Source organism: Scyliorhinus canicula, chromosome 15 (genome assembly GCF_902713615.1).
Source record: "Scyliorhinus canicula chromosome 15, sScyCan1.1, whole genome shotgun sequence".
Taxonomy (NCBI): Eukaryota; Metazoa; Chordata; class Chondrichthyes; order Carcharhiniformes; family Scyliorhinidae; genus Scyliorhinus; species Scyliorhinus canicula.
The window spans coordinates 57,558,610-57,586,400 of NC_052160.1; the positions used below are offsets into that span (position 1 = coordinate 57,558,610).

The following is a 27,791-nucleotide window of genomic DNA, read 5'->3' on the forward strand; positions in this document are numbered from 1 at the left end:
ATACAGCAGGATTTAGATTGTTTGGAGACTTGGGCGGCGAGATGGCAGATGGAGTTTAATCCGGACAAATGTGAGGTAATGCATTTTGGAAGGTCTAATACAGGTTGGGAATATACAGTGAATGGTAGAACCCTCAAGTGTATTGACAGAGAGATCTTGGTGTACAGGTCCAAAGGTCACTGAAAGGGGCAACACAGGTGGAGAAGGTAGTCAAGAAGGCATACGGCTAGCTTGCCTTCATTGGCCGGGGTATTGAGTATAACAATTGGCAAGTCATGTTGCAGCTGTATAGAACCTTAGTTAGGCCACACTTGGACTACAGTGTTCAATTCTGGTCGCCACACTACCAGAAGGATGTGGAGGCTTTAGAGAGGGTGCAGAAGAGATTTACCAGGATGTTGCCTGGTATGGAGGGCATTAGCTATGAGGAGAGGTTGACTAAACTTGGTTTGTTCTCACTGGAACGAAGGAGGTTGACGGGCGACCTGATCGAGGTGTACAAAATTATGAGGGGCATAGACAGAGTGGCTAGTCAGAGACTTTTTCCCAGGGTAGAGGTGTCAATTACTAGGGGGCATAGGTTGAAGGTGCGGGAGGCAAGGTTTAGAGGAGATGTAAGAGGCAAGTTTTTTTGCACAGAGGGTAGTGGGTGCCTGGAACTCGCTGCCGGAGGAGATGGTGGAAGCAAGGACGATAGTGACGTTTAAGGGGCATCTTGACAAATACATAGGGTGGGAATAGAGGGATACAGACCCCGGAAATGTAGAAGATTTTAGTTTAGACGGTCAGCATGGTCGGCGCAGGCTTGGAAGGCCGAAGGGCCTGTTCCTGTGCTGTACTTTTCTTTGTTCTTATGTGTCCATAATTGATTCATATGCAATGACTTTCTTTTGGAGCATAGCCGCTGTTTTGTAGGCAAAGGCAGCAATCATAATGTGCTCAGGAATGTCTTGCATAGCGCTAAGATAGATGAACGACCATTTGATCTGTTTTGTTGAGGGAGGAATGTTGGTGACAGCGCCAGGAGAAACAGAAAATGAATAACAGCCATGACTGTATCCTGTTGAACAAACACAGTGCTGTAAAGCTGCAGTGTTCATTGCTAACCTGTGTAGCAATATGTTGCAGAAGTAATCTGCATTAAAAGAGAATTACATGGAATTCACAGAACCAGGCCATTCTGCCCAGCAGGTTGATGCTGATGTTCCTGCTGCACAGGATAATAATCTTTATTGTCACAAGTAGGCTCACATTAACACTGCAATGAGGTTACTGTGAAAATCCTCGTGTCCCCACACTACGGTGCCTGTTCGGGTACACAGAGGTAGAATTCAGAATGTCCCAATTCACCTAACCAACATTTCTTTCCGGACTTGTGGGAGGAAACTGGAGCACCCGGAGGAAACCCACGCAGACACGGGGAGAAGATCCAGACTCTACACAGACACTGACCCAAGCTGGGAATTGAACCTGGGTCCCTCGCGCTGTGAACCAGCAATGCTAACCACTGTGCTACCCTGCCACCACCTGTCCTATGTTTTCATATCCTTCTGGTCTTTTCTCGGCTATGTCTTAATCTAGTTTCCTTTACGTGCACCTGCACTATTTACCTTAATCACTGATCTTAGTGCTTATAAGTTCCATGTTGTCACCATTCTCTGTGTAAAGATGTTTTTCCTGAATTCCCTCTTAGATATATTACAGAATATCTTGTATTTGTACCCCTAGTTTTGGCTTTGGCGAGTGGAAATATTTCTACGTCATTATCATATTGATTCCCTTCATGAGTTTACAGACTTCTATTAGTTCACCCTCAGCCTTTTCTAGAGAGAAGAGCACAGATCTGCCTACTTTCTTCTCTGGTAGTTGTCCTGTGGTTAGCACTGTTGCTTCACAGCGCCAGGGATCTGGGTTCGATTCCTGGCTTTGGGGCACTGTCTGCGGAGTCTGTACGTTCTCCCATGTGGGTTTCCTCTGGGTGCTCCGGATTCCTCCCACAAGTCCCGAAGGACTTGCTGTTTGGTGATTTGGACATTTGAATTGTCACTCTGTGTACCCGAATAGGCGCCGTAGTGTGGTGGCGAGCGTATTTTCACAGTAACTTCGTTGCAGTGTTAATATAAGCCTACTTATGACACTAATAATGATTATTATTATTAGTAGTACTCTCGCTGCTCCAGTATTCTTGTAAATATTTTTTGCATCTCCCCCAAAGCATTCTTTTGGCTTGTCAAATGTAGGCCAGAATCTTGCTGAGGCAATGGGGGATGGGGGGGATGGGAGAGAGGGGGGGGGGGGATGGGAGAGAGGGGGTGGGGGGAATGTTGCCTTGGAACTAGATAAGGTTTGTTCAGTATCTATCTCCCTTTCTTCCTATAAAATATTACTGAAGACATGCCTCTTTGGACTAAGCTTTTGGCCATCTGCCTAATTTCATCTTTTGAAAAAATACATTTCCGGGATATGGGTGTCGCTGGTTCGGCCAGCATTTATTGCCCATCCCGAGTTGCCCTTCAGACGGTGGTGGTGAGTTTATATTTCCAAGTCCGCGTGATGAGTGACTTGGAGAGGAACCTCCAGTTGGTGCAGTTCCCAGGTATCTGCTGCTTTTGTCCTTCTTGATGGTAGTGGTCGTGGTTTGGAAGGTGCTGCCGACGGAACTTTGGCAAGTTCCTGAAGTGCATCTTGTAGATGGTACACACTGCTGATATTGTTCGTCAGTGGGGGAGGGATTGAATGTTTGTGGAAGGGATAGCAATCCAGCGGGCTGCTTTGTCCTGGATGGTGTCGAGCTTATTGAGTGTGATTGGAGCTGCTCTCATCTAGGCAAATGAAAGTATTCCATTACACTCCTGACTTGTGCCTTGTAGATGGTGGGCAGGCTTTGGGGATCAGGAGGTGAGTTACTTGCCATAGGATTCCTAGCCTTTAACCTGTCCTGATAGCCACAGTATTAATATGGCTAGTCCAGTTCAGTGTGTGATCAGTGGTAACCCCCAGGATGTTGATTGTGGGGGAATGCGCGATGCGCCATTGACTGTCAAGGGGCGGTGGTTAGATCCTCTCTTGTAGGAGATGGTCATTGCCTGGCTCTTGTCTGGCACGAATGTAACTTGCCACTTGTCAGCCCAAACAAGTTACACCTGTGTGGCTTGGTATCTAAATTTGCTTCGTAATGCTCCTGTGCAGCATTTGGACATTTTATTGCGTTAAAGGTCCTATATAAATACAAATTGTTGAATCCTGTTGAGATCCACCGTAGATCAAAAGTACTTGTACGTTGTGGATATTTTAATAAATAGCTTTGCCAGTTCTGTTTCTGTGTTATTCATCTTTCAAACCTAAATTTCAGACGGTTCAAGGGATTAAAAGTAGATCTCTAAAATTCTGATGATAGATCAGACCATCAACATTCTCTTGCTCTTCCTTCAATGGGATCCACTTGATGTGTGGCATTATGGCTGCCATGCTTGGATGACATTACTACAAGAAGATTAAACATAAATGCGTACCAGTAATTTGGCCTTTGTTTGTCAAGATTTATGTTTGTTCAGAAAAAATCTTTAGTGTACAGTACTGTTTTCTTGATGCATGTTTGTAGTTGCAGCATTTGCTGAGATGTTTGTGCTACATTTCACTACAACAAACTCTTCCATTTATACAGCACCGTTAACATTGTAAAACATTCCAAGGCACTTCACAGGAGAGTTACATTTTTTAAAAAATCACTGAGCTACGGAAGTGTTGTTGAGTCAGGGCACCAAATGCTTGGCCAAAGAAGCAGGTTTCTAAGAAGAGTCTTAAAGGGGGAGAGGGTTAGAGAGGTTTAGGAAGGAAGTTCCAGAGCTTAGGACCAAGGAAGCTGAATGTATAGTTGCCAATGGTGCAAAGATTTTATTTATTTTAGGGGGATGTACAAGAAACCAGAATTGGAAGGATGTGGAGATTTTGGAATCTTGTAGGATTGGAGGAGTTTGGAGATGGGAAAGGGGCGAGGCCTGGGAGGGATTTGCAAACAAGGATGACTATTTTATGTCGGACAGGCAGCTAATGTATAGTAAGTAGAGTTTTAGGTGAGCTCCAGCTAACAAGAGGGTGGACGTTCAGCCAGGAGACCCCGACACAACTGAAAATAAGGATCTGTCTGTAAAACCTGCTCTGAGTAATGTTATGGGCTGGGGTTTAGAGAACCCCAAAGTGTATCATGGAGTTCACCTGACCCACAACGTTTAATAGATTGTGGTTATGGGGAACACACGGGTTTACTCTGCAGGTGTAATACAACAGAAATCTACAGTACTTTTAAATTAAAACAGTTTATTTATGAAACCAGTTAACACTTTATAAACCCACAGTAAACATCTTAACAACTATCAACACCAATAAATCCCCAAAGAATACAGTACTCAATAGATAACCCTTAATAAATTCCCGCACAACATCTGGAAGACAAAAGACCCTTTTTAACACGGAGATCAGGTTTAAATTCTCTACTGAGAGCAGTTATCATTTTGAAATCATCCAAATGAACACTCTTTAGCTTGTAGAGAGATCCATGCGCATCTGCTGGCTTTCAATGCAGCTCTTCTCTCTGAAAACAAAACTAAACACACCCTGTAGCAAACAGCCGAAAGCGAAAGTAAAAAGCAGAGCCAGAGCTCAGCTCCATCCACGCTGACATCACTGCAGCCACTTGAGCAGACAAACATTTCTTAAAGTGACATTCCCATGGCAGTAATTAATGTCCAACTTTTTGCCGTGACACTGGTAAATTCAGTTAGCAGAATACTGCCAGTGTGGTAATTGTTAATCCTCACAAACTCTGCAAAGGCAAATCTTCCAGTACAGACAAGACGGGAATTACTTGCAAGTACTACTGTTGAGCCATTGGGGGTAGTAAAACATTTGTATCTCAACAAAATACTGGAAGAAAATGATCTTTCATTGCTGAGAATTGCCTAACTGTCCAGAGAATAGTCTAGCTCAAATCTTAAATATTCACACATTAGAGTTTGCCATTTTGGGTGGAAACGAGGAATTCCTCCTGGAACTGATTACTGTATGCCTCTCTCCAGCTTGTAATTTATTGTGTAATCGAAACATTGAACATAAGGTCACTTTCTCTTTGCAATATTTTTGTCGGGTGTTATCAATCCTTAGTCGCAACTCCTCTGATAATGAAGCAGTCTGTGTCTATATGCAGCAAGATGTGGACAACATTTAGGCTTGGGAAATAAGTGGCAAGTAACATTCACGCCACACAAGTGTCAGGCAATGACCATCTGCAACAAAGGAGTATCTCTAACCATTTCCCCATGTCATTCAAAGGCATTTCCGTCGGTAACAGCCATGGGGTTACCATTAATCAGACTGGAGTAGCTATATAAATAATGTGGCTACAAGAACAGGTCAGACATTGGGAATTCTGTGATGAGTAACTCTCCGCCCGCCTCCCTAAAATCTGTCAACTATTTACAAGGTACAAATCACGAGTGTGAATACTCCCCACTTGTCTGGATGAGTGCAGCTTCAACAACACTCGAGAAGCTCAGCGCCAACTAAGACAAAGCAGTCCACTTGATAGGCACCCCATCCACTACCCTAAACATTCACTACCTCCGCTACTGGCACACAGTAGGAGCAGCGTGTGCCATCTACGGAATACACTCTAGCAACTCACCAAGACTCCTTCAACAGTACCTTCCAAACCCGTGACCACTTCGAAGCACAAGGGCAGCAGGCGCATTGGAACACCACTACCAGCTTGGGAGCAATTAGGAATGTGCAACAAACGTTAGCCGAGCCAACAACGGCCACATCCCATGAAATAATTGGGGGAAAAAAATCAATAATGTGCCTAATGGTCATTGACATTGGGAACACTGACCGTGTACATTGTTGATATTTGTGTTTGTCCCGATCTCAAATCGATGTTGCTTACCTTGTTTATAGATCCTCTGCTCTGGAATTATTTAAACAAATGCTCAATTGTTTTGCTTTAGATTGTTCATTCTTCAATATCATTTATTCAACAGGTATGTTGAGTGCGCCACCTTGTGACAGTTCTTGCATTTTTTTCATCCTTTCTCAATTATATTTCCTATGAATGTTTTTGTTGTGGGGGGAGGGGGAGGCATGTGGTTGTGGGGGCTGGGCTGCATTGTGGCAAGAAGAGAGGAAGAGATTGCATGTGTGTTGGAAACTCACATGACTACCCAGAAATGAAATGCTTTTTGTTAGTGGTTTGGATCCTCTTGCAGCTTTATCATGCAGCATGCCAGAAGAAATACAGTATATGTTTCAGTTGCCCTGAAATTCCCTCCCTGCACCTCTTTGCCGTTCTCCCTTATTTAGCTCCTTTACAACCTACCTCTTTGACCAAGGTTTTGGTCGCCTGACCATAATATCTCCTGATGTGGCTCATAGCTGACTGAAAACTTCCTGTGAAGTGCCTCCGAACGTTTAATTTATGTTATAGCTGCCAAATGAATATGAGCAGTTGTATATGAAAATGTATTGCAGTAATAAAGTTCTGTATGTCATGATATGCAGGCACACACACACAATGATATACAGACAAGCAGCTAATGGACACAGAACACGACATGACCAATAAGCAGGCAGGACACCCAGGGGTGGGACCTGACTAAAAGACACGAGGTACTCACCCTCCACCTCTTTCCACTGATGAACATCTAGAGAGTCAGTCAAGAGTGTTGTTACAATCTCACACCTCCACCACGTGGCTAAGAGCTAGCCTGATTCAGTCAGACAGAGTAACCACACTTAAGTTAGCAGAGAGTCGGACTCACAGAGAACTGTGCTATTAGTTCAGTAAACCTGACTGAAGTAACTTCAAGGTCTGGAGTATCTTTCTGAACTAAACTGCATCCAGTTGCAGCCAGTGTTAGACCAGTGTACCTAACACAACATTGTAATTGAAAGTTTTTAATGTTGTGCTGCTAATGTATGGAGCTTCAGTTACCTGTGACGAGTAGTCCGGGTGACCGTATTCAGTAGTTGTAACTTTGTTTCTCTCGGTACAAATCAGTGGTAGCATCTTTACCTCGGAGTGAGATGTCAGAACTTGGAACCCGCAATCTTGGCTGATGCATCAGTGCAGTACCACATTGTCAAAGGTGCTGCTTCTCGATTGAGATATTAAACTGCAGCCCTGTCAGGTTTTATTTTTGATTGGAAGTAAAAATCCCATCGCGCTGTTCAAAGAAAATCAGCAAATTCTCCTGGTGCCCTGCTCAATATTTGTCTCTGGCCATTTACCTGGCTACTACTGTTCTATGTACTGTCTATCGGTCTTTGCTGTGTGTAAATTGGTTGCTGCGTTTTTCTTGTATCCCATATCTGAGATTTCTGCCCCAGCGAATGTACCTTTACAAAAGGAGAACTTTGCATTATCTATGCAGTTGGATGCTGTAGCTCTGCAATGTATAGGATGCTATATCTCTCCAATCTATAGGATGGTATAGTTTTGCAATGCATAGCATGCTATAGCTCTGCAATGCATCAGGTGCTATAGCTCTGCAATGCATCGGGTGCTATAGCTCTGCAATGCATCGGGTGCTATAGCTCTGCAATGCATCGGGTGCTATAGCTCTGCAATGCATCGGGTGCTATAGCTCTGCAATGCATCGGGTGCTATAGCTCTGCAATGCATCGGGTGCTATAGCTCTGCAATGCATCGGGTGCTATAGCTCTGCAATGCACCGGGTGCTATAGTTCTGCAATGCACCGGGTGCTATAGCTCTGCAATGCATCGGGTGCTATGGCTCTGCAATGCATCGGGTGCTATGGCTCTGCAATGCATCGGGTGCTATGGCTGCAATGCATCGGGTGCTATGGCTCTGCAATGCATCGGGTGCTATGGCTTTGCAATGCATCGGGTGCTATGGCTCTGCAATGCATTGGAAGTTATACATCTGCAATGCATTGGAAGTTATACATCTGCAATATATAGGATGCTATCGCTCTAAAATGTATAGGATATTGTAGCTTCCTTGTGACTTCACATTGTCACCAATGTTTTGTATTAACAACGCCAAATTTGATTTTGGCTACATCATCCATTTAATTAAGTTACAGTTCTAATTTTCTTGCCACTAGAGAAGCCACAAAATGTTACGGCAGTATCCAGCACTAATTGGAGACTTGCATGCATACTTTACTGCACTTTCACCTATTTAATATGTAATGTCATCTGCACTCAGACCTTTTTTTGGTATAAGAATTTTACATGCTTGCTGTTCACACATGTGTGCTGTCTTTAGTCATTTAAGTACTGCTCTTGGAGTCATCATACTTCGGTAGCACAGTGGCTATTACTGTTTCTTCACAGCGCCAGGGTCCCGGGTTCAATTTCCGCTTGGGTCACTGTCTGTGCGGAGTCTGTACGTTCTCCCCCTGTCTGCGTGGGTTTCCTCCGAGTACTCCGGTTTCCTCCCACAAGTCCCAAAAGATGTGCTGGTAGGTGAATTGGACATTCTCAATTCTCCCTTCGTGTACCCGAACAGGTGCCGGAATGTGGTGACTAGGGGCTTTTCACAGTAACTTCATTGCAGTGTTAATGTAAGCCTACTTGTGATAATAATAAAGATTATTATTGGTTAGAAGAGGTAGGGTTGTTTGCGGTGAAGGGGAGGTCCTTGCTATTTTAAACGGACAGAAGGACGAGGAGTAGTGACGGGATGTGCATGGTCAGGGCTCTGGTAGAGAGGCCGAGTGTGTACATGCAACTGCATGCAGTTGAGTGGACTGCACAAAAGTTGGAGCAGTAGTTAGATGAATGTATATCACATGTACATTAGTAGACCTAAATGACTCATGTTTTGAAGGCTGTAGATCTAATATGATTTCCAAGTTAAATAATGTCAAATGTCCATAGTTATGATATCACCTTCCCTTATCCTTTCAAAAATATCTTTAAGGTTCTGAGATTCACAGTAATACCTTTTCAGTGATTGCCATGTTGCTTCTGTGTTATTGGGATTTCGTTAATGACCATTGTGCAACTGCTGCACCTGAACCGTGATAATCAGGCAACAATATGATTAAATTATACATTTTCTCCTTTTAAGTTGGGCATTCTGGAGAAATAATTTTGTGCTAAATAATGCTGGGGTGAATATTGCTGATTATAGGCCTGTCCTGATGGTGGGAGCAATTTGAGATGATGAATTAAGACTGCTGTATTTAGTTGCAATCAACCGTTTATGGGATGAGCTGTATGCATTTTGCTGAGAGTTGAAATGCAGAATTGACTCCTAACCATTAATGTAAACTTTAGGCGTGGTAGACATTTAAATTAGTTGGTGGTAGGTTGCAATCCCAGGAGAACCAAGAGCAATTTTTACATATGATGTGACATAGCACTGGATTTGCACAATATGTCAAAAAGGTGCGGAGTGAATCCTTATTCCTCCTGAGGGTTCCAACATGGAATCGAGCCAGTCCTGTATCTGCATTTAAATTATAATTTTAGCATTGGTTCCAAAGGAAGACTGAAGAGAAGAAACGTAATGCACAATAGTATCCTTTAATGTGCTTTTTCTTGTGTGTACTGATATCTGAGCACGTATTAATATTTACTTTTGATGGTTGTGAGCAGACCAACCATTCGGCAATGTTTCTTTGTTGGCTTATTTCCTGTGTAATGAATGTATCTCTGTGTTTTGAGGTGGGGAGATTTGAGTGTGTCTGGTTAGATACTGACTCCACACTGAGGTTTTGTACTGTGGGAATCCATTTTTAAACCAGTGAGTTTCAGCCTGTCACATGGATCTAATGCTGACAGCCCTATTAAAATGGTGTTACAGCAGGGCAGTGTTTCTTGATGTTTAAGAGAGCTGCTCTTCACCATAGTACTGAGAAGAACAAGCAGCAATCTGAAGACCTTGGAACCCTGACTGTTTTCCATGTAATTGCCCAGAGAAAACAAGAGTTTTTGTGTTGCGGGAACCAGGAAAGAAACCTGAGGAAAGAAGGATTGTTTTTGAGCAATTGGTTTAAGGTCTGATCCAAAAGAACCCAGGTACTTGTATTCTACCTAAAATGCTGCAGCTGGGTTTTAAATTGAGTTAATCGAACGGAAAGTAAATCTTATCAATTTTATTTTTCAGTTTTATTCACGGTGCAGTTTTTGACCAAAAATGTTTTTCAACTTTGAACAGTGTCCCCAATTCCTGTCCTGTGAGTCCACGTGGTGCCGGCTCCTCTGGATACCGCTTCGGACGCAACATCACCAGAGATCTACAGCTAGCAGCAGCGTTTGCAGAAAAAGCAGCATCCGAGCAACAGGCAGAAACATCTGGCGGTGACAGCCCCAAGGTTTGGAACTGTGTTAATAGTGTGGATCTCTTTAGTCCTGTAGTTGCAGTGATCTTTCCACCTCTGGCGATTTGCTCCCCTTTTGCCTCTGCTGCTGAAGATAGTAACTTGTGCTCGTATAAGAAATAGGCCATTCAGCCCTTCGAGCCCACTCTGCCAGTTAATGAGGTCATGACTGATCATCTACTTCAGTGCCATTTCCCTGCATTGTTTCTTCTCCATCCCCCATCCTTAGTTTAGTTTTCTACATATTAGAAAAAAAACAATCAATATCAACGTTGAGCCCCCACAGCCTTCTGAGACAGAGAATTCCAAAAGTTTGCCACCCTCGGAATGAAGAAATTTCTTCTCTTCTCATCTCGGTCCTAAATGACCTGCCCGATTCTGAGACTCTGCTCCCTGGTTCTAGATGCGCAGCTATGGGAAGCGCTCTTCCTGCATCTACCATGTTGAGCCCTGTAGGAATTTTATATGTTCGAATAAGATCACCTCTAATTCTTCTAACCTTCGGAGAATAAATGCCCAGTATATTTAATCATTCCTCATTGGACAATCCCGCCATCCCAGAAATCAGTTTGGTGAACCTTCGTTGCACTCCCGCAGCAAGGTCTTTCCTTGGGTAAGGAGACCCTGCACACTGGATGCAGTCTGAACAAGGCAGTAAAACATCTTTGCTCCTAAGCTCTACATATGTTAACAGTCTTTTTACTAGCTTCTCCAAGTCTTCATACGTGATTCTAGGCATTAGATTTCAGTAGGCTGTTGTTGCCCAATATCAACAAGTACGGTTTCAGGCAAATCATGATCCACAGTGGAAACACCTTCTGTTTCAACCTCTGCTTTTCGTCCATCTCCTCTCCCACTCCGGCTTGGGGATCCTGATCCTAAATGCCTTCAGATAACGTGTATCCAGCTGAGATTAATTAGCTTAGCATGGACCAGAGATCCACCTAAGGATCCTTTACTACATGCTTCAGAACCTTTACAGGAATGTATCGTTTGAGGGTGTTTACATCCTACCCAATATATTAGCGTGGATGTTTTAAGTTAAAACTAATTACATTTACAAATAACATCCTGTTGAAATTCTGACCCTAACCGTTTTTCAAAAAGGTTTACCATCTCCATGTATGCCTATGTTTTTGTTAATGTTGATTCTCTTTTTTTTGTCCAGGATGATTCAAAGCCCCCTTATTCCTATGCACAGCTGATTGTACAGGCCATATCTTCTGCTCAGGACAAACAGCTAACACTAAGCGGCATTTACGCACATATCACAAAGCATTACCCGTACTACAGGACAGCTGACAAAGGGTGGCAGGTGGGTGAACTCATGAACTGGCATTGGCATAGAAATTTCTAAATGAGGATATTTTATCTGGTTATGCCATAAATTTATCATTCATCAGATTAACCAAACTAGGTGATGTAATCTGACATCCTAATTCAATTTATTTCAGCCGTGGTATCTTTCTGGTTAATCTGCCCTGCACCACCTCCAAGGCCAATATATCCTTTTTGTGTTGCTAAGAATTAATGTAGTAGTTCAGTTGGATCTGACCAAGACTATAAAACTGAAGCATAGCTTTTGTCCTTTCACCCTCCCACCGTTTCATTTTGCAGAAATCACCATTTCATTAACGTTTTTATGCCTGTGCACAATTGCTTTAATTGAGGTGTGTGTTCTTGGACAATCAAATCATCTTCCTCCTTCACAGTTCTTCATTTCTCACCATTTAGAAAATACTCTGATTTCTTGAATTGAAAGTGGATGACCTCGTATTTGCCTGTATTGAGCTCCATTTACCTTAGTTTTGCCCACTAAATTTGCCTGTTAATCCTGCTTCCATCCACGCTACTTATTTATCAATCAATTTGAATATACTTCTCTGTATTCCTTCTTCTAAATCTTTGAGAAATAGGTGAAATGTTGAGGCCACGATACAGATGCACGGAGAGCATCAATTGTTACATCCCACCAAGTCAAAGTATACACTCTTTATCCCTATATCAGTACTGAAGTTCACAAATATTCGTGTGTGTGTGTATGTGTGTGAGTGAATACTTGAAGCGGGAAAAGCTATGAAGAAGAGTTAAAACTGCCACATGGACGATGGGCCGAGTAGCTTCTTTCTGTGCTGCATCATTCTATGGTTCTGGATATAATTCTATAATCTGAAGATATGAAATGAAAAAAATGAAAATCGCTTATTGTCACGAGTAGGCTTCAATGAAGTTACTGTGAAAAGCCCCTAGTTGCCACATTCCGGCACCTGTTCGGGGAGGCAGTTACGGGAATTGAACCGTGCTGCTGGCCTGCCTGGGTCTGCTCTCAAAGCCAGCGATTTAGCCCAGTGTGCTAAACCAGCCCCTAATAGTGAGATCTTGAGCGTTGCCATCAATGAACTTTAATTTACAGACCCTGTTTAATATTGAGCATGTGCTTGAACTCTTAACTATGTGGATTATGCAAAGAAACGGATGGTTCACTTGAGTGGTGTAGATGCAGTATTTAGCGTCAAAGTCGAGGTGATGGTCATACTTGCCAATCTGTCACAGGCTGAAGAAAGTCGGAAACTTTGTTTCCAAATATAATGTGTAGTGAATAATGAGAGACCGTGGGCTGGATTCTCCGCCCCGCCGTGCCATTTTTCGGCTTCGTCACGCCAGCCGGTCAATGGTGTTTCCCATTGTCGGGCAGCCCCACGCCCTCGGAAAAACCCCGGGCGCCGGCAAAATGGAAAATCACACCGGCGGAGAATCACGCCCCATGTAAATCCCGTTCTTTCTGCTGGTACGGTATTCTTCATTGTTCATGCCAATATAATGGGTGTTTATTGTTGAGTTCTGTCCTGAAAACACAAAACTTGTTTTCAGCAGAGATCCTTGAAATTTATAGAAAAAAATTAATTAATGTCCTATCTGTCTAGGTAGTTCCGATACCCCAATCCTAAAGGTGAAAGGACCCATTCCTCCTGAAAGTAATTTCTTAATTAACAAAAATAATTCCTGTTTTTTTTTGCCAGGAATTGGAATTTATTGGGACATGAACCAAATGTGAGAAGTCTCTCTCTCTCTCTTCTCCCCCCCCCCCCCCCCCCCCCAAAAGATTTATTGCTGATAAAAGAGATTCTGAATTGAAAGCAATGTTTCATTGCTATGTTTTAACTTTTAGGTTCTTGATGGTGGATCGAAAGGTTCCTTCACAATCCAATTTCCATATTATGAAAACTATGCTAGAATGTGACATGCGGGCTGGCTGCTTTGGTCATAATATGGTCATTATGCAAGCCTGTGGAAAATATTAAAAACATTACTCTTGAAATGCTAGAAAAATAGTTTTTTTTTCTTAAAAGACAAAAGAAGAATTAAATGGTGTCGGGGAATTTAAAACAACATTAATGTTCCATCCAGCAGGACAAAATAATAAAAGATTAATCTTTTCATCTTGCCAACAGGCAGCTGCCCAGACTTCTGCAAGTATGTTTAAAGCCAGCAAAACTAGATTTGTGGTTTGAAGCAATATGCAGCACTCACTGAGCAGATGGATCTCGTGTAGGGCTGCAAACCAGAAGTTGTAATACAGAAAGGAGAGCTATACAATGGGTGTGCCATATTCTTGGCATGTGAATGTTCCCCTGAATGGACTATGAGCTCTTCCTGATATGTGCTTTGCCCTATATTTTATAATGCATGTTTTGGAATTGGATATGAACTTAGAAATAATGATTTTCAGGGTTCTGGAGAAAGAGTAAAGGGATGGGACTGATTTGGATAATTCTTTCATGGAGCTGGCACAGACATGATGGCCCACATGGCCTCCTTCTCTTCTGTATGATTCTATGCAAAGTTTATTTTTGACCTGAAAGTTAAAAGCCCTTGCAATGGAGCTAAAATACTTGCTGTGTGTTGTTCAGTCAATCTGACCGTGTGTTTTTGTCTGCAGTTGAACTTCCAGTATTTTTTTTTCTCTTTGAGACAGAATTCAATCCGCCACAATCTTTCTTTAAACCGCTATTTTATCAAAGTTCCACGGTCGCAGGAAGAACCTGGGAAAGGGTCATTTTGGAGAATCGACCCTTCATCAGAGGCAAAGTTGGTGGAACAGGCATTCCGAAAACGTAGGCAGCGAGGGGTATCTTGTTTCAGGACGCCATTTGGGCCCATCTCCTCCAGGTTGGAAGCTATACCAATTTGCATTTTGAATGTTATTGACTTTTGGTTTTTAAATTGTAGAATATTTGGGCTGAGCTTGCGAGACACCTCCGGCTCTGCTTTGTAAAACATTGATCAATGCAGGGGTAGCCATTTTTCATTGGCCATAGCAAACCTTGATTAATATAACCCTGCTTTTCGTGTGATAGGAAAAACTGCAGAGCTCGAGGTACTTGATTTATATAGACAACACATATAATATTATGAATAGGTATTCCATACCTATGTCTTTCTCTAGAGTGACTTGTGATGTAAACGAGATTCAGCTGAGGAATGCTTTGGTAAAAAGATCATCCCAAACTGTACTGAAATCGTGGAAATACTGCAAATGCTCCAAGACATAGATAACCTTATGCTGTTTTGCTAATGTAAATCTCCAGCGGTCTGTTACTTGTCACAATCTAAAATTTTCACTGCAGAGGCATCCATAATCCTTTAATAGCTGTGGTACCCCAGATAATCTCCAAATGCTCGAGTAAAAAGACTATTTGGTACAGTGGTGCTGACTCTCTTTGCCTTCTTTTTCCCTTGTGCTGTCCTCTGGCTGTGTGCAGAGCTGAGTAAGTGTTTTCTGTTGTTCCTACCGTAATTATACTGTACCAATGTGCTCACTGAACACCACAGACAGTGTGATTTCTTAACCCACTTGTTTTAATTTGTAGAAAAGTAGGTGGGACAGAAAGAGGCTGTAGGTTCGTGTGGTTTCCTTGTCTTGGTTGGCTCAGTTGGTAACATGTTCGTTTGAGGGTAGTGTTCAGGCTCCACTTCAGTCTGGAGCGCATTATCTAGGCAGACACTTCAATAAGGTGCTGAGAGACAGCTGCATTGTCGAAGTTGCCCTCTGTCTTAATTCATGTGGGGTTGTTGAGTATCTATCGTCTTCTGTGGGACGTTCGAATGAATGTGCCTCCAGACCCATGACCTAGATTTCTTCAGGTTTCAATCATATGTCATTTCTAGTTTTCTCTTTAGCCCCATGGTTTTAAAATTTGAATCTTCAACAAAATGGCTCCAGAAACAGGCAAATTCAAATAAAACATATTGTGGGTCCCAGTTTTACCAGTTTGGATTCAGTTACCGCTGCTCTTGTCATTGGGTGTGATGTGGAGATGCCGGCGTTGGACTGGGGTGAGTACAGTAAGAAGTCTTACAACACCAGGTTAAAGTCCAACAGGTTTGTTTCAAATCACTAGCTTTCAGAGCACTGCTCCTTCCTCAGGTGAATCACCTGTTGGACTTTAACCTGGTGTTGTAAGACTATTTTTGAGGATGGTGGTTACCAGGTCTTGCAAGTGGAATTTTTAAACTGGAATTTGAAAATTTGACACAGTCAAAGGTCTTTTGAATTTAATTAATTTGGTAGCCTCTTATTCTCCATATCCTGCTCAACCTGTGTTTCAAGGCTATGACTGGCTTCTTTCTGTGTTTTCAATGGCATTAGCACCGTGGTGACCAATGGTTCCACATTTAGGTTACAGAAGCAGTATGGTCGTAATTCCATTGGGCCTATTTTGTTCTTTTCAGTCAATATTTCTTTATTCCCTTTCCAATCTCTGTTGACTTTCTCCATCTTTTCAGTTGAGAATCCATACAGGCAACATACTACCTTCTTCCTAATTTATTTTTGGTAACTCTGCTTGGGCCAGGTGACGTGTTATTCTTCTGCAGTCTCCTGCCCTAAATAGATTTGAGTTCACCCAGACTCTGCTGGCTGTATTCTAACTCTCGGCTAGTCAGCATCATCCATCACCCCCTTTGCTTACTAATCGACACTGTCTACCGGGCCGACAGCTCCTTAATTTTAAAATACTCGTCCTTGCTAAAATACTCATCCCTCTTCTGAGATTGCGAAACCATGACCTAGCATGTGATCTTGAAAGAGATGGGCAATAAACAATCAATTTCCTGTTTATAATTTGGTATTTTTAAAAGAAATTACTGCAGGATAACTTGATCAAGAATGTAGAGATTCACAAGATAGTTTTGAATGAAGATGACCCATATCATGTCAGAATGCCAAGTCCATTGTCTTTCCATTGCCGCCCCAGCTGGTTTCTTAGATATCAGTGCCCTAGTTTCAGTCACTCTTCTGGAAACGTTTTTATCAAGTTCTTTTCACAGTGGGCTGTCAATCTGACTGTTTTAACTCTGGCTCCTTGCCTCTTAAAGCTAACCGATTATGATACTTTGCCTTCAATAGTCCAGATGCTTTAAAAGTGTACAGCACTAAGTGTAAGGGGTTCATTTTACTATGATGATCACTTTAATGTCAATTGTGGTCTTCCAAGAAATTTTAGGGCGAATTTGATCCTTTCCAGTTGGATGAAGTTTGCCATGTCGTTTAACCAGGTGTTAACACTCGGAGGCCTTTCGTCCCTCCACTGAATCAGGATCCTCCTCCGAGCCACCAAGGACGCAAAGGCTAATATTCCAGCCTCCCTCGCCTCCTGTACCCCCGGTTCCACCCCAACCCCGAAGATCGCAAGTCCCCATCCTGGCTTGACCCTGGACCCCACCACTCTCGACACCGTCCCTGCCACCCCCTTCCAGAACTCCTCCAGTGCCGGACATGCCCAAAACATATGTGCATGATTCGCAGGGCTTCCCGAACATCTAATACACCTGTCTTCACCCCCGAAAAACCGACTCATCCTTGTCCCCGTCATGTGGGCTCTATGCAGTACCTTAAATTGAATGAGACTTAGTCTCGCACATGACGACGACGAGTTGACCCTCTCCAGGGCGTCTGCCCATGTCCCGTCCTCTATCTGTTCCCCCAGCTCTAACTCCCACTTATCTTTCAGCTCCTCTACTGGTACCTCCTCCACCTCCTGCATAATCTTATAGATGTCCGAGATCTTCCCCTCCCCGACCCAGACCCCTGATAGCACCCTATCACTCACCCCCCTGTCGGGGAGCGCGGGGAACCCCGCTACCTGTCGTCTGGCAAATGCCTTCACTTGGAGGTACCTGAACGTGTTCCCCGGGGGGAGCCCAAATTTCTCCTCCAGCTCTCCCAGGCTCGCAAACCTCCCCTCTATAAACAAGTCCCTCAGTTGTCTAATACCCGCCCTCTGCCAGCTCTGGAATCCCCCTCCTGTGTTTCCCGGCGCAAATCTGTGGTTCCCTCTTAGTGGTGCCCCTATCAGACCTCCCACTTCCCCCCTGTGTCGCCTCCACTGCCCCCAGATCTTGAGGGTGGCCGCCACCACCGGGCTCGTGGTATACCTCGTGGGAGGGAGCGGCCATGGTGCCGTTACCAGTGCCCCTAAGCTTATGTTGCCGCAGGACGCCCTCTCCATGCGCTTCCAGGCTGCCCCCTCCCCTTCCATCATCCACTTTCGTACCATCGATGTATTTGCCGCCCAGTAATATCCTGAAAGGTTGGGTAACGCCAGCCCTCCACTATCCCTACTCCGCTCCAAAAAGACCCTTCTAACTCTCGGGGTGCCATGTGCCCACACATACCCCATGATACTACTCGTTACCTTCTTGAAAAAGGCCCTGGGGAGGAAGATGGGCAGACACTGGAACAAAAACAAGAACCTCGGGAGGACCGTCATTTTAACTGACTGCACCCTCCCTGCCAGCGACAGCGGCACCATGTCCCACCTCTTAAACTCCTCCTCCATCTGCTCCACCAGTCTGGAAAAGTTCAACTTGTGTAGGGTCCCCCAGTTCTTTGCCACCTGCACCCCCAAATACCTAAAACTTTTAACTGCTCTTTTGAAGGGGAGCCTCCCAATTCCCTCCCCTTGGTCTCCCGGGTGTATTACAAAGACCTCACTTTTCCCCAGATTTAATTTATATCCCGAAAAGTCCCCGAACTCCGCTAGTATCCCCATTACCTCCGGCATTCCCCCCTCCGGGTCTGCCACATACAACAACAAATCATCCGCATAGAGCGAGACCCGATGTTCCTCCCCTCCCCTTGTCAGTCCTCTCCACCCCCCTGAACCCCTCAGTGCCATCGCCAACGGCTCAATCGCTAATGCAAAGAGTAAGGGAGATAGGGGACATCCCTGCCTAGTACCTCGATGGAGCCCAAAATATTCTGACCTCCTCCCGTTTGTTACCACACTTGCCATCGGAGCTGAATAGAGCAGTTTTACCCACTTGATAAATCCCTCCCCAAACCCAAACCTTTCCAACGTCTCCCACAAGTATTCCCACTCCACCCTGTCAAATGCCTTCTCCGCGTCCAGCGCTACCACTATCTCCGCCTCCCCTTCCACTGCTGGCATCATAATCACATTTAACAATCTCCAGACATTTGTGTTAAGTTGGCGTCCCTTCACGAACCCCGTCTGGTCTTCATGGACTACCCCTGGCACACAGTCCTCTATCCTGGTTGCCAGGACCTTTGCTAACAGCTTGGCATCTACATTTAAGAGGGAGATAGGCCTGTAGGACCCGCACTGGACCGGGTCCTTGTCCCGCTTCAAAATCAAGGAGATCAGGGCCTGCGACATTGTTGGAGGCAGAACCCCCCCCTCGCGCGCCTCATTGAAGGCTCGCACCAGCACTGGACCCACCAAGTCCACAAATTTCCTGTAAAACTCCACCGGGAACCCATCCGGCCCCGGCGCCTTCCCCGCCTGCATCTGGCCTATCCCTTTAATTAGCTCCTGCAGCTCTATCGGCGCCCCCAACCCTTCCACCAGCTCCTCCTGTACCTTTGGGAACCCCAATTTGTCGAGAAAGTTCTTCATTCCCCCTCTCCTCTTCGGCGGTTCAGACCTATACAATTCCCTATAGAAGTCCCTAAAGACCCTATTCACCTCTTGCCCCTTCTGCACTACATCCCCACCCCTCTCTCTCACTCCCCCAATCTCTCTGGCTGCATCTCGCTTACGAAGCTGGTGCGCCAGCATCCTGCTCGCCTTTTCCCCGTACTCATACGCCGCACCCTGCGCCCTTCTCCACTGCATTTCCGCCTTCCTAGTGGTCAGTAGGTCGAACCTGGCCTGCAAGCTACGCCGCTCCCTTAATAGCCCCTCCTCTGGCGCCGCCGCATATTTCCTATCTACTTCTAGGAGCTCCCCCACCAGCCTCTCCCTTTCCTGCCTCTCCTTCCTCTCTCTGTGTGCCCTTATGGAGATCAGCTCTCCTCTAATCACTGCTTTCAAGGCCTCCCAGACCGTCCCCACCTGCACCTCACCTGTGTCATTCGTACCCAGATAGTTCTCAATGCCCGTTCTCACCCTTCTGCACACCTCTTCGTCCGCCAACAGCCCTACATCCAGGCGCCACAACGGGCGTTGGTCCCGCGCCTCCCCCATGTCCACGTCCACCCAATGTGGTGCATGGTCCGATATCGCAATGGCCGAGTACTCCGTGTCCTGCACTCTCGGTATCAGCCCCCTGTTCAATACGAAAAAATCGATCCTAGAGTACACTCTGTGGACGTGGGAGAAAAAAGAATACTCCCTCGCCCTAGGCCTACCAAATCTCCATGGGTCTACCCCTCCCATCTGCTCCATGAACCCCCTTAACACCTCTGCCGCTGCCGGCCTCCTATTCGTCCTGGAACTCGATCTATCCAGCCCAGGGTCTAACACCGTATTAAAGTCCCCTCCCATGATCAGGCCCCCTGCCTCCAGTCCCGGGATGAGGCCCAGCAGGCGCCTCATAAAACCCGCGTCGTCCCAGTTCGGGGCATACACATTTACCAGTACCACACTCTCTCCCTGCAGCCTACCCCTCACCATCACGTACCTGCCCTCCTTGTCTGCCACCACCTCTGCCGCCACAAACGACACTCTCTTTCCCACCAAAATCGCCACCCCCCGGTTCTTGATATCCAAGCCTGAGTGGAACACCTGTCCCACCCACCCCCTTCTCAGGCGGACCTGATCTGCTACCCTCAAATGAGTCTCCTGCAGCATTGCTACATCAGCCTTCAGTCCCTTCAGGTGTGAGAAGACCCTTGATCTTTTGACCGGCCCATTCAGCCCCCTTACGTTCCACGTGATCAATCGGGTCGCAGAGCGACCCGTCCCTACTCCCTGTCGATTAGCCATGTCTTGTCCCTTGCTCGCCCCGGGTCATCCCTTCTTTTCTGACCCGCTTCCCATAGCGATGGCCCCCCCCCCCCCCCACCCCCCCCGGCTCTCCCCTTAATTTTCTTTATTATTAACGCCTACTGAAGCAATCAACCAAACACTCATTTAGAATTGTTTTTAGCAGCAGTTGCAGTTTTTCTCCAATTTATTAGATAGATGGAAGTTCATGAGAGCAACCCCAAGAATCAGGATTTACAACTGGAAGATCTAATCTCTTTTTCTAATTTCAAATGCTGTTGTGAGATCGTAATATTGTCTCCCACAAACTTCAAAATGCTACTTTTAAGTCTTTTCCATGTTTTTTGAAGAAGGTCAGCCCTTGTCGGCAATATGTTGAATTGGTGACTTTAAATCAGTCTTGCGGTATTAAGAACCCCGTTACCTGCAAGTATCTGAACACCCTAAAGGAAAGCTTGAAACACTGGTTCTTAGTGGTGTATTTTTATTTACAATACTGTGAGTCTTCCGATCATTGTGTAATTAATTAATAAAGAATATTTATTAAAGCAAAAGAAAAAAAACACATGATAAAAGACTATAAAAACACAATGACAGTTAAGTATGTGAATAACTAAACATACTGTTTTATCTGAAGTTATCTCTTGTTCCCAAAATATACCCACGTTCCCTGAACTCACTGAAACATCCCTTTTCCCAAGCAACATCCATGATGAGTAACTTTATAGGTCAAATTCAGTTAATAGGTTCCACACAGCACTGCTTAGGTGACCAAGTCGGGAGCACATCTCTTCCTGGTTCACTGAAGGCACAAAACTGCATCTATAGAGGAGAATATCTGCAATCTGCTGTGGCTCTAAATGTTAGATGGAACTGGCCTGACTGACTGTTGGATGGAGAACTAGCCTCTTTCATCAATGAAGGTGCTAGCAGCTACATTGTTCAGTTTATTTGATATTCCACCCTGTGGATTTTGCTGTCTACCTCTCTCAAATTCCTTGCGGTTAGAAGTTATCATTTGTATAGCCTCACTGACCTCTGGTAAACAATGTTTCTGATGCGCCCAATTACACCTCAATGTCTCTGGACTTCCGCTAATCTTGTTACTGGGCAAATCACACCTCCTTAATCCTCTAGGTGCCTGCTAGTCTTGTTACTAGTTTGTTATTTTATTTTCATCTCAAGTATACTGTTTAATTCAATAACTTCCCACATTCGGCGGTCGCGCTGTCAGGAAATCTGCCGCCGGAGTTTCCATCGGCAGGACCGAAAGACTCCACTGGCAGGAAGGGCTGGAAAATTCAGTCCCCTGTTTTATGTAGCATTCTAATTGGATAATTCTTGGGCCTCTGATGTTTTGCTAATAAATACAAGAGGAGTTGATTCATTTCCAGATTGTAGTCTTGAAATTCTTTCTACCATTGCATTCCTCAGCAACCAAATACATGAGTGCATTCCTAAACATAAAGAGTTCTGGTATACTGTAACAAAGTGAGTACATTTTCCAAACCTCACAGAATATTTTCCAAAAAGTACGGATCAGAGGATTGAGCTTGCAGTCTGTTTTGAGATGTTCCAAATTCTCCCATCAAACGAGACAGCACAAGGAGCAGAGCCTTAGACCGTTTATCTGGATTAAACTAAACCTATCTCTCTATAAATGGACATCTGCTTCATGTTGGAGATAAGACCTTGGTGAACTCTCAGCACAAAAAACTGAATACTAGATGGGTTGTGGTGTGTACATTATGAATTGGCAAGTCAATGGTTCAAATTAAACTGTCCATGGGCAAGGTTGAGAGTCACTAAGGTTTCATTTGTAATATAATGAATGCCGTTTCCAAATGCACCTAACCACACTTAACTTCCAAAAAGTAGTTCATTTTGACATTTGTATTTAAAGCAAACTTTGGTATTAAAAATAATGATTTATTAAACATGCTGCCAAGATTTGGTATTTTACACTGTTATTCCTCAGTGGCGTACAAAACTAAGTGAACTTGACAAAGCATTGGACTGTAGCTTATCCTTTTCATCTCACCTTTTTCACTGGCGTGAGCTTTGATTTGAGGTGCATTGACAATATCATCAATATATTGTTTTCAATACTGTGTAGCTACAGCCTGTACGGCAGGCTGAATTTCTTCAAAAAGGAGCTATGATATGTGGCTGGGTTTTTATGTAGGAGGGATTGCAGGAAATTCGGGTGACGTCAGTTTATAAGTAATTGGCAGTTGCACTGTTTCTTCCCATCTCCTCAGCTGGTCAGCAGCCGTCCATCTATGTGGAGTATTAACTTCATTCTGGCCAATTTCTGGACACAATTACACATCCATCTGTACACCGTTTCTTGTGGAGAATTATGTGTTGTGTGAACTGTTTTTTAAAAACAAAAAATACATATTAACATTTCAGGAGTGCCCCTGCGTCTCCCAGTCATCCAGGTCTTCTCTCTCCTCACTCGAGTGGGCTGCAGACTCCTGAATGCTTATCTCGTGAAGGTTCCCCTATCTCTCATGACCATGATTTCGCAAGCTCCAAGCTGGCATCAGTGCCAGAGGTTCGTTATTCTCAAAGTGCACCAGGTAACCACACTCTTTTACAAGAGAGGATGTTTTATAGATGCTCCTGATTTTGAGACCTAGTACACACGACTGTTCAATCACTATATTTGACGATGAATGAAAATAGAGGCTGAAAGAATTATGTGGTTGTTAAGGTTCTCTGATTTTTAATATGTTAAGTTTAGTTTAAATAGTGCATGCACTATTAAGCCCTCATATTTTACCCCACCGTCTTTCCATCCCTCTTTTTGATCAAGTCCCGATGCTCATCTCTTTCTATTGAGCTTCTGTACATTGGCTTTTCCAATCATTTCGTTCCCTTTGTGGCCCCCAAGGCCATGTTTTCAGTTTATTTTCACTCGGCGAACAGGGTGGTGAAGAAAGCAATCGGCATGTTTGGTTTCATTGATAGAACATTGAATACAGGAGCTGGGACATCTTGTTGAAGTTAGAATAATAGAATCACTACAGTGTAAGGCCACACTTGGAATACTGTGTTCAGTTCTGGTCACCCTATTATAGAAAGTGCAGAAAAGATTTACTAGGATGCTACTGGACTTGATGGTTTGAGTTATAAGGAGAGGCTGGATAGACTGGGACGTTTTTTTCCCCCTGGAGAGTAGGAAGCTCAGGGGTGATCTTATAGAGGTCTATAAACGTATTGCCAGAGCAGTAGTAGAGGCGGGTTCAATTTTGTCTTTTATAAAGCATTTCGACAGTTATATGGGTAAGATGGGTATAGAGGGATATGGGCCAAATGCGGACAATTGGGATTAGCTTAGTGGTTAAAAACTGGGCGGCGTGGACAAGTTGGGCCAAAGGGCCTGTTTCCATGTTGTAAACTTCAGACTTTGACTCAAGAAATTGTTGAGCAAATTTCGTAAAGATAAGGTTTGGTACAACTTTAAACTGAATTTTGAAAAAAAAGGTTTCGGTATTAAGACAATTGCTGAGCAAAAGTGCCGTAGCAATAAATTGTTAATTTTACAGGGGGGAATTAATACAAATTACCAGAATGTGAGAGGGTGTGTGCCAGATTCACTCACAATGCTCACTCACTCAGACTAACCCACTCTCCATCTTCTCCGTCGCCCCCTCTTCTCCGTAGCCCCCTCTTCTCCATAGCCCCCTCTTCTCCATAGCCCCCCCTCTTCTCCATAGCCCCCCCTCTTCTCCATAGCCCCTCTGCTCCGGCACCAGGCCCCAGCAGCCAGCCTCTGCTCCGCCACATGCATTCTACTTTCCCATCAGGCCTCAGCAGTCTGGACCCACCCCCACCAAATGAGTACTTTTCCTCAGCACGATCATCACCGCTGGTGTTCACTGTCCCCTTATCGCAGACTGTTTTTCTATCACATTTGCTCCCCTTTACAGAATCTTCCTGTCCAACTTGCCTGTTTGACTGGCATTTTGCAAACTGTCTCTGGGTGCCACATTTTGGCCTATGCACCACTGGTGGTATTGTACCACAACCTAGTCAACAGTAAGAAGGGAAATAAAAGTTGTCTCCGGATAAATTGACAGCTACTTAACCTTGGGTGTGGAGAAAGCAGCAAGCTTTTACCTAATGCTTTCCCTGACAGCTTGAGAAAGATAATGGGCTTGAACAATTGTCCTGCAGTTCTATGATGCACTGTGTTGACTCAATAACGTTCCACACTGCTGATTATCATAGATTATCATAGAATTTACAGTGCAGAAGGAGACCATTCGGCCCATCGAGTCTGCACCGGCTCTTGGAAAGAGCACCCTACCCAAGGTCAACACCTCCACCCTATCCCCATAACCCAGTAACCCCACCCAACACTAAGGGCAATTTTGGACACTAAGGGCAATTTATCATGGCCAATCCACCTAACCTGCACATCTTTGGACTGTGGGAGGAAACCGGAGCACCCGGAGGAAACCCACGCACACACGGGGAGGATGTGCAGACTCCGCACAGACAGTGACCCAAGCCGGAATCGAACCTGGGATCCTGGAGCTGTGAAGCAATTGTGCTATCCACAATGCTACCGTGCTGCCCAATAAAAATCGCTTATTGTCACGAATAGGCTTCAATGAAGTTACTGTGAAAAGCCCCTAGTCGCCACATTCCGGCGCCTGCTCGAGGAGGCTGGTACGGGAATTGAACCGTGCTGCTGGCCTGCCTTGGTCTGCTTTAAAAGCCAGCGATTTAGCCCCTGAGGTATAGATAGCTACAGGATACTAGGGTTACAAACGGCCTGATTCAGCTTGAGACAGTGACCAGCCAGTAAGGTGGAATCAGTGGCCAGGGGATGGAGCTTGTAGCTGGGGCGGTAGACAATGGCTATGGCCTTCTAAAAGTTTAGAGTACTGGATGTTGGAGAAGCAGCTCTGACAATAGAGGCAGTGGAAGATGATGATGAGAGAGAATTGGGAGTTATCAGCTTGCATAATAAATTGATATTTTGATTCTGATATTTGAAACCTAAACTCCGAAGGGCATTTATTTATATTAAGCGCTATTGTTATTATGGAGATGGGAGAATTGGATTGTGGTTTTGCTCTCTAATGTAATAGAAACGCCAGATTACATCTGTGCTTGCAATGCAAGGTTGACTATGATTTATTAAGTAGGAAAGATTGTGCTCGAATCTGCTAACTCTTGTATTTCCTTTCCAGGTTCTCCGGTTAGTGGCCAACCTGTTATAATGGCAGTTCCGCCCCAACCACCTGGTGTTGTTACAAAATCTGTGGCTTATATGCCAACCTCCCTAATAACTTCCCAACAATCCACTGCACATGCCATCCATGTGCTTCAACAGGCTCCCACTGTAACCATGGTGAGGGTTCTAACAACATCGGCCAACTCCTCTAATGGATACATCCTAACTAATCAGAGCCATATTGGAAGTGGACAGGTCATACATGATGGTTCCAGTGACCAGAAAGGTAAATCCACTTATGGTTCTGTTTTTAAAAATTTATGCTCCTTTGTTGCTCATAAAATTTTGCACCTTGTCACATTTTTTGTCTCTTTTGTCATGAAAAGATCTGTATTCACATTTATGATGGAAGCTACAATTTTACACTTGTCCTGTAATCACGTCCTTCTGCCAGGGGCGACAATAATAGTGTCTCAATTTTTCATTTCTCAGCTTTTCTGCCTGTCCTGGAGGGCAATATTTCACTAAGTATCTTGGGCCTAAAATTGGGTGCTGTCTGTGTGAATATAAGACCATAAGATATAGGAGCCGAATTAGACCATTCGGCCCTCAAGTCTGCTCCGCCATTTGATCATGGCTGTTAAGTTTCTCATCCCCATTCTCCTGCCTTCTCCCCGTAACCCCTAATCCCCTTATTAATCAAGAATCTATCTATCTCTGTCTTAAAGATAGTCAGTGACTTGGCCTCCACAGCCTTCTGCGGCAAAGAGTTCTACAGGTTCACTACCCTCTAGCTGAAGAAATTCCTCCTCATCTCTGTTTTAAAGGATCATCCCTTCAGTCTGAGGCTGTGTCTTCTGGTTCTAGTCTCTCCTACTAGTGGAAGCATCTCCACATTCACTCTATCTAGGCCTTCCAGAATTCTGTAAGTTTCAATGAGATCCCACTTCATCCTTCTAAACTCTTAACGAGTACAGACCCTGAGCCCTCAACCTTTCCTCATATGACAAGCCCTTCCTTCATTCCCGGGATCATACTTGTGAACCTCCTCTGGACACACTGCAAGGCCAGTGCATCCTTCCTTAGATACGGGGCCCAAAAGTGCTCACAATATTCCAAATAGGCTCTGACCGGAGCCGTATACAGCCTCAGCAGTACATCCCTGCTCTTGTATTCTAGCCCTCTAAAAATGAATGCTAACATTGCATTTAAGTTCCTAACTGCTAACTGAACCTGCACGTTAACTGTAAGAGAATCCTGAACTAGGACTCGTAAGTCCCTTTGTGCTTCAAATTCCCGAAGCCGTTCCTCATTTAGAAAATAGTCTATGCCTCTATTCTTCCTACCGAAGTGCATAACCTCACAGTTTTCCACATTGTATTCTATCTGCCGCTTCTTTTTCCCACGCTCTTTTCTTTTGCCTAGGCTGTCCAATTCCTTCTGCAGCCTCAACACGACCTGTCCCTCTACATATATTTGTAACATCTGCAAACCTACCAACAATGTCCTTGGTTCCTTCTTCCAGATTGTTAATATGTATTGTGAATAGTTGTGGTCCCAACACTAAACCCTGCGGAACACCATTAGTCACTAGCTGTCATCCTGAAAAAGATCCTTTTATTCCCCACTCTCCGCCTTCTGCCAGTCAGCCGATCCTCTATCCATGCCAGTACCTTGCTCCGAACACCATGGGCTCTTATCTTATTTAGGAGCCTCCTGTAAGGCACCGTGTCGAAGACCTTCTAGAAACCCAAATAAATCACGTCCACTGGCTTTCCTTTGTCTAACTTCCTCAAAGAATTCTAATAGATTTGTCAGGCATGACCTCCCCTTGACAAAGTCGTGGGCCGGGATTCTCCCACAATTGGCGGGACGGCCCGGCGCCAAGAGCGGCGCGAACCACTCCGACGTCGGGCCACGGAAGTTGCGGAATCCTCCGCACTTCCGGAGGCTAGGCCGGCGCCGGCGGGGTTGGTGCGGGCCGGCGCGAGTTGGCGCATGCGCAGAAACGTCGGCGT

The 27,791-nt window shown here is 44.7% G+C and overlaps 1 protein-coding gene across 2 annotated transcripts in view; it reads left to right on the forward strand.

The window, feature by feature from the left end:
* The window catches only part of foxk1 (forkhead box K1), a 133,316-nt gene that overhangs the window by 95,408 nt on the left and 10,117 nt on the right, over positions 1-27,791 (forward strand). The window contains exons 3-8 of one of the 2 annotated variants that reach the window (XM_038819982.1): positions 10,185-10,341; positions 11,516-11,662; positions 14,324-14,517; positions 15,111-15,116; positions 22,995-23,164; positions 25,790-26,059. In XM_038819982.1, coding sequence (XP_038675910.1) covers positions 10,185-10,341; positions 11,516-11,662; positions 14,324-14,517; positions 15,111-15,116; positions 22,995-23,164; positions 25,790-26,059 — 944 coding nt within the window. The remainder of the gene's footprint in view (positions 1-10,184; positions 10,342-11,515; positions 11,663-14,323; positions 14,518-15,110; positions 15,117-22,994; positions 23,165-25,789; positions 26,060-27,791) is intronic. The other variant, XM_038819983.1, reaches the window with a different exon arrangement.